Source organism: Pollicipes pollicipes, unplaced genomic scaffold, assembly GCF_011947565.3.
Source record: "Pollicipes pollicipes isolate AB1234 unplaced genomic scaffold, Ppol_2.1 Scaffold_1080;HRSCAF=1254_pilon_pilon_pilon, whole genome shotgun sequence".
NCBI lineage: Eukaryota > Metazoa > Arthropoda > Thecostraca > Pollicipedomorpha > Pollicipedidae > Pollicipes > Pollicipes pollicipes.
The window spans coordinates 40,938-47,615 of NW_023595868.1; the positions used below are offsets into that span (position 1 = coordinate 40,938).

The window sequence follows — 6,678 nt, forward strand, 5'->3', positions numbered from 1 at the left end:
GGGGGGGGGGGGGGGGGGGAGGCAGAGAGTGGTACGTCAGGAACAGGCCGCCAGTCAGCTGATTTTGAGGTCTGTCGTAGACCATTTTGAAGTGTTTTGCCTTTTGCTTAGCCAATGGCTAGCATATATTTTTTGTTAATATTTTCCTTCAAATGGAGAAAACTTTTCCCCTGCCTCACTGTGTTCAAACTTTTCATTGACGCGTAACCCCCGCCGATGGCGCCGCCTACAGGTCGCTCGAGTCAACGCTGGTTCCGCTGGCCGACCACCAGATATCGGTGCTGATCACCAACTCGAACGTGCGTCACGCGCTGACCGGGTCCGAGTACCCGAGCCGGCGGCGCGCCTGCCACGAGACGGCCCGTCTGCTCGGGGTCAAGGCACTGAGAGATGCTTCGATGGCGCTGCTCGACGGTATGGTTCTGCCCGGCCAAAGCGATACCACACTGGTACAGGCCTGGGATGGCTGTGCCGATGTCCGCTCCTCATTTTCCGCCTTGATGTGCTATCGAAATTCTGGTCTTTTTCGCTTGCGTCTGCGCCCCCATCGTACTTCCCACGGTTTCGCCGTTTTGCACCGTTCATGTATTACTCCCCGGTGTGTACACGCGTCCGGGTGGCCGGTGGAACACCCTTCGCTCGGGTGGGGTCAAATTTGCCCCGCTAAGATCTTGAAAACTAAGGAAGATGGAGAGGCCAAATTCACGGGGTAGATTTGCCTGTAGGTGTAGGTCATTTTGGATTGGTGATCTACCCTGACCTTAAGTAAGTCCATGGAACATTTCTAATGCGGTCTCTGTCATTACTATATTTGAAATGAGCACCAGAAACTTCCTCATAAAACCAGGCTCTCAAGTAAAAACGCGGGTTAATCTTGACCTTGGTGTGATTTCCGTGCCTGACCATGGAACTGGTTGGAATTGGTTCCATTAGGTCACTGAGATTGGTTGCAGTTCGAAATTGAATTGGTTTATTACTTAAGAAACTATTGCAGATAGGTAAGGCTTCATCTAACACTCCGTTGTTGCATCACATTAAACGACTCCCTGGATATACCCTTCGCTGGCAGTCATGACCTGACTTTGAAATGCCACAGGTCAGCAACCTCACATGGTACATGTAATTTTCATATGAACAGATCCGGTATTCGATTCTCGACAGCTGTGCAGAAGTTGGCGAGGCTACGTCGCGCCGTTCGGAAACCATTCCTGAAGACCTTCGGGGTCAATTTCACCCCCACCGGAGCGCGTGTTAAAGAAGTCGTAGAGGTCGGGAGGAGAAACGAGGAACTTCCTCCCCTTTCCGAGAAAGTCTGGCAATAAGTTTATGATGTAAGAAAAAATGACTTCAAGAAAGGGTTTGTACGTTCCAGACTGTGAAGGGCTTCTACAACCCCGCGGGTTTCAACCACCTTTCTTGTCGTGACCGCTCTGCCCATCCACTGGTTTACAGCTGCAGCTTCCAGGGAAGGAAGCTCATTTTAACGGCATTTGGGAAGAAAATATGAACTTTCGTAGATTCTGCAAGATATTTGCAGGGGTAACCGAAAAACTCCAATTTATCTATTCGACTTGAGATATTCATTTCCTGTTGGCTTTTCCGTGCCCAGTTGTCTGTGTCGTCCCTAAACCTAAACCATAGGATATAGGGGGACCAAGTTCTGGCCTGGGGCTGTCAGTTCACTGTTTTGTTTGATAAATCTGCGGGTAACATTGATATGACGGCGAAGGCTCGAAGATGAAACGCTTACGCCTCGTTAAATTGAGATGAGCATGTCCCTCCACCGAGCCCTCCGCTAGTGGTCGCGCCCGTGGCTGTAACGGCCACCATAACCTGCAGAGCGGAAGGCAGACATCTCTGAGGAGGACTTCCGGCGAGCCCGGCACGTGGTGACGGAGATCGCGCGCACCGAGGCGGCGGCCACGGCCTTCGCTGACGGAGACTACGCCACCGCTGGCCGGCTGATGAACGAGAGCCACGCCTCGCTCAGGTGAGAGCTGCGCCTCGCTCAGGTGAGAGGGGCACCTCGCTCAGGTGAGAGCTGCGCCTCGCTCAGGTGAGAGCCACGCCTCGCTCAGGTGAGAGTAGCATCTCGCTCAGGTGAGAGTAGCATCTCGCTCAGGTAAGAGCTGCGCCTCGCTCAGGTGAGAGCCACGCCTCGCTCATGTGATTGCCGCACCCACTAATGGAACGGCTAAGGAACACCCAACACGTCGAGGAAGCGGTGTTTGTGCCTTCGCAAGGAAACCCGCACGCCAGGTTGAGGCAGACGTTATTTTTCAAATCGGGATTCTGCCCCTGCGTCAGAGATCATGCCGAGGATATGTAAAGCACGTAAGGGGCATGTGAAAGACATGCCTCTCACATGAGATGTCAGAGGCTTGTGCCGAGGCTAGCTGGACGTTGGCGGGCGCAACAGCGTCAGTGTGTGGCCTACAGCCAGCGACCCTCCCATCCTGCCAGGGACGACTTCGAGGTGTCGTGTGCAGAGCTGGACCAGCTGCAGGAGCTGGCCTCCTCGGTGGACGGCGTGTTCGGGTCGCGCATGACCGGCGGCGGCTTCGGCGGCTGCACCGTCACCCTGGTCAGTGAAGCAAGCAGCGGCCGCCAGAGGACGGCCACGCGTCCAAGCAGAGCTTGTCGGAGCGGCCTGATTGGTTGCCTGAGCGAGCGCCGGTCTTGCCGCGCCTTCACCGGCCCCCTGTAGGGCTCGTGATGAGAAGGCCTAAGCTGCAGCAGGCCGTGCGATAGCTCAAACTTGTCCCGCATAAGCCCCTTGTGTCCACATGTCCGTGTATCTTTGCCGAGTTTCGCAAACCCAATGTCCCGCCAGCCCGGCCAGCCCACCAGGGGCGCGCAAGGATGTCCCAACACACTGGGTTCTTTGTTAAGCTTTGTGCATGCCTCAAGCAGAGACGGATGTCAAGTGACGTCATCCATTGAAGTCAAGTGATTGGACAGGGCGGTGTTTGCTTACATACCAAAGAAAGTGCTGGAAACCGGGACTTTCTTCGGAATACTCGCCGGGAAGACCGCTAGTCTTCGAACTCTGATCTCTTTCCGTGCCGCAAAAGTTACGCCTCAAATTTGAAGTGTGCCTTTCCTGGTTCTCGCCCCGTGTTGCCTGCCTCACTGGGTGCCTCACTGTCTCACTGGGTGCCTAACTGCCTCACTGGGTGCCAGCCATCTTTTGCCTCGATCTCTGCCTCTCCATGTTTCAGCTGAAGCAGACGTCGGTGGAGGCCTGCATAGCGCGGATGCGTGAGGGCTTCTCGGGCTCGGCCACCTTCTATGTGTGCCGGCCGGCTGACGGCGCCCGCGTCGTCCCCACGTAGGGCCACCGCAGGGAGGCTGCGCAGGCTGAGCAGGACCCGAGGCTGATTGCGCTGGAGGGAGACGGCGGAATGACAACGCCCTGGGGGACCGTATGCGTACTGAGACCGGGGGAGGCTGCGGGACTACACCACCCAGACTGCAGGAGCACCGAACCGAGGTCGGCAGCACCACACGGAGAGGCTGTAGTGCTGCACGGACCGAGGGAAAGGGAGACGGGGACCGCGCTGGCCGACGCAGTGCCGCGCCAGAGGGTCAGGACCGAGCCGGTCTGCGTCAAGCCGGAGTGGCGACCCCGCCGACCTCTGCTCGTGTCGCGCGCCCTGCCTGCGTGCGGGAGGAAGGTTAAAAGTCAGGGGTCAGAGGGCGATGTCGTCCGTCGCTCAGGCATTCGGGTAGTCTTTGACTTGGATCACGAAGGAAACGCTCAGCCCAATTTATTTCAGGTTTACTTGGGGACAGGGCAGGCCATTTTATGAAGTTAAAGGGCGCGTGGACGTCGGCCATTTTGCGCCCATGACTAGAGCTAAGGAAGTGTCACTCAGTGATAATTTACGCGATTTGAGCGTGACAGAAGTTAATGAGCGACCTTAGTTACAGCTGACTGAATGATTACGAGCCCCTGGCCGACATTGGTAGTCCAAACGGACGATTTTTATAGAAGCTTGCACTTAACATTGCCCGCGACTCAGTACAAATCAGATAAAAAGATGGAAGGATCGATTCAGCTAATTAATTCCACCGGCCGTATCCAACTGCGGGCCTCCGTCGACAGGTGTTGGCCGTCTGCACCCGTCTTGTCCGTGTGTGTGTGTGTGTAGGCGTGCAAATGTGCAGAAACCGAGCTGTATCTGGACCACCACTGACGTCGCATGACGGACCAGCCCGATCGCCGCCATTGAAACGCGCAGCTTAGTTTAGGGATAGCAATACACGACCGAACTTGTTGATTGCTTTGGCAGATGCGTCCTCCGTGGTAACCACGCTGGCCTTTTTCCCCGTTTTAGTTGGAGCAGCGATTCGTATTCGATAACCCGACTGCTTCTAGAAACTACATTTTCTGCGTGTCGTTGGGGCTCTACGACGCACTCAGATGCTGAGGCTATATGGCGTCGCCTGCCTCTCACCCTGATGCGATGCGCGGGTACCGCGGGGAATCGAACCCCGTATCTCTGGTTTCCCAGACGCGCCGCGGCTATTGCACACGCGTTAACCACTATATCGGCGTCCCATCCCTATTGGAAAGACTCGCCGGCGCGACCGCCAGTCTTCTAGTGCATCACAGAGTGCAGTCCGAAATCGCCATTCGGTTCCACTGTCAACACGTCGGAACGCATACGTGTCTAAAATGCAACATGTCTATTTATTAGCATGATGCAACGTACGCTGGCATTACAAAGCAGGACAAATGCCACGAAGAACACACGTCTGACAAGCTACACATACGACAAAATAATAACTTCATTGGAAGTGGCGTGGCCATGCGATGTGTGGACATTTTCAACGTAAAACAACCGCGCGTCACGAAGTGCTCGAGCACAGCACCGCCTGCTTCGACACGGTTACCAGCACCGGCTGGTCCGACAAGGTAACACCGCTTGGTTCGACATGGTTACGAGCACCGCTTGGTTCGACACGGTTACCAACACCGCTCGCTCGGTTCGACACGTTTATCAGCGCCGCTCGGTTCGACACGGTTACGAAACGCCAGCGGACTGTTCAGACGTCAGATCAAAACAGCGTACCGAAGACGCTGCCCCCAGGACAAACATTGCCCCATAACGGTCATAAGCAGAGCACCACCACACGGGAGCGCCACGTGCGAGGAGCAACACATGACCGAGATGCTGCAGTCCACGTGACGGAGATGCGGGTCACGTGATGGAGGTCCAGCTGACAGAGTGGAAATGCAGGCGATACCCAGCTGCATGCCACGGCAGGTATACAGGTCACGTGACGGAGGTGTGGGTCACGTGACGGAGATGAAGCTCGGTGACAGGCTGCCAGACGCCGGCGGGCTGCTGCGTGATGTCTACGAAATCCGCTTCAGTTAGCCTAAGAGTGTTATCACAGGCTGACTCAGCAATACCATCAACACCTAGCAACGTTATAACATGCAACCATGCCGTGCCCTTCATAAACACATTGCCAGAACCATAACATGGCGCTGGGTAACTTAAATATCGAGCGCATCGCCCATCGCGACCAATGGTGTTCGTACGGTCAACACCACGCCCACTCTCGCTCCTCACTACCAGCACTCCGGGCCAGCCATCAGCGGGCTAGCCCAGCGGTCACTGGGCTGGCACGGACCTCGCTCACCAGTCCGGGAGCGACACTTCCAACGGATTTGCAGCGAGGCCACTCTTTTTTTTGGGGGGGGGGGGGCGGCTACACCAATTACTGACAATTCCCCATGCACGAGCAGCCCTTCCCCGGCAGTGACCCGCCGCCGCCTGGCGGCCAACCTTAGTACTGCCAGCGGGCGAGGTAACCGCTGCCACGCGGTGATGCCACGAATCAGATGCCAGCTGCGGCTGGTTGCTACAGTCCATCCAGTCTGTTGGAAGGCCACGATAGTTTGATGATGAATGGGGCTTATGGGCGGCGGACGGCCAGGGTTATTTGGCGCCCATAGCGAGATATTTCAACGGGGCGCGCACGCAGCGGAAAATCCGACAACCAGTAGGAAAAAGAAAAGCTGTACGATGTGAGTGGCATCGAGTCAGCGACAATGGTCTAAACCCTCGGCCACCCAGCAGAGCCCGGCCCGACACTAAGCCGCCTATTCCCGTCGGGACAGCATGGACAGGACAGCATGGTGGCCTCATTAGAGGAGTAAGAACGGGGGCGAGCAGCGAGCTGCGAGGAGGGAGGAGGCACGCGACGTCGGGGACGACGTTTTTAAGGAAGCCCTGCTCCACAAGATGCGGACATGTTGGGCGTTGTTGAGGGAAGCTGCATGCGCTATACAGGTCATTACCGCCGGTTTCTGTCGGCTAGAGCACGAACGCCGCCGCGGCCGGCCGCACTCCCGTCCGCCACATTGAGACTTTATGGCGGTAGATGAACTGTTACAAGCGTCATCAAAGAATGCACGATTTTGTCACTTACGTGTTTGCAGAAAAGTTTAAATACAAGCATCGAGCGTGCAGTTTTGAGGAAGGTACGGCTGTTACGGCCGTGCTGGAATAGCCACCAACCAACGACCAACTCAAACCCCGACTGACGGTTGACACCAACCGTCTTTGCGTGCAACCAAGACACCCTGGAAGCTGCATCATGTGAGCTGTCTCCGGGAAGTGGTTTGCAGTACAGTGTTTTTTTTACAATGCCTAATTAACT

At 55.9% G+C, this 6,678-nt stretch overlaps 1 protein-coding gene across 1 annotated transcript; it reads left to right on the forward strand.

Annotated features, from left to right (window-relative positions):
* The first annotated feature begins 229 nt into the window (after positions 1-229).
* On the forward strand, positions 230-4,271 carry LOC119112664 (galactokinase). The gene is made up of 4 exons (XM_037237263.1): positions 230-414; positions 1,840-1,990; positions 2,464-2,584; positions 3,222-4,271. The coding sequence occupies exons 1-4, from the start codon at positions 399-401 to the stop codon at positions 3,333-3,335; spliced, it is 402 nt and encodes a 133-aa protein (XP_037093158.1). The 5' UTR covers positions 230-398; the 3' UTR covers positions 3,336-4,271.
* Positions 4,272-6,678: the final 2,407 nt, after the last annotated feature.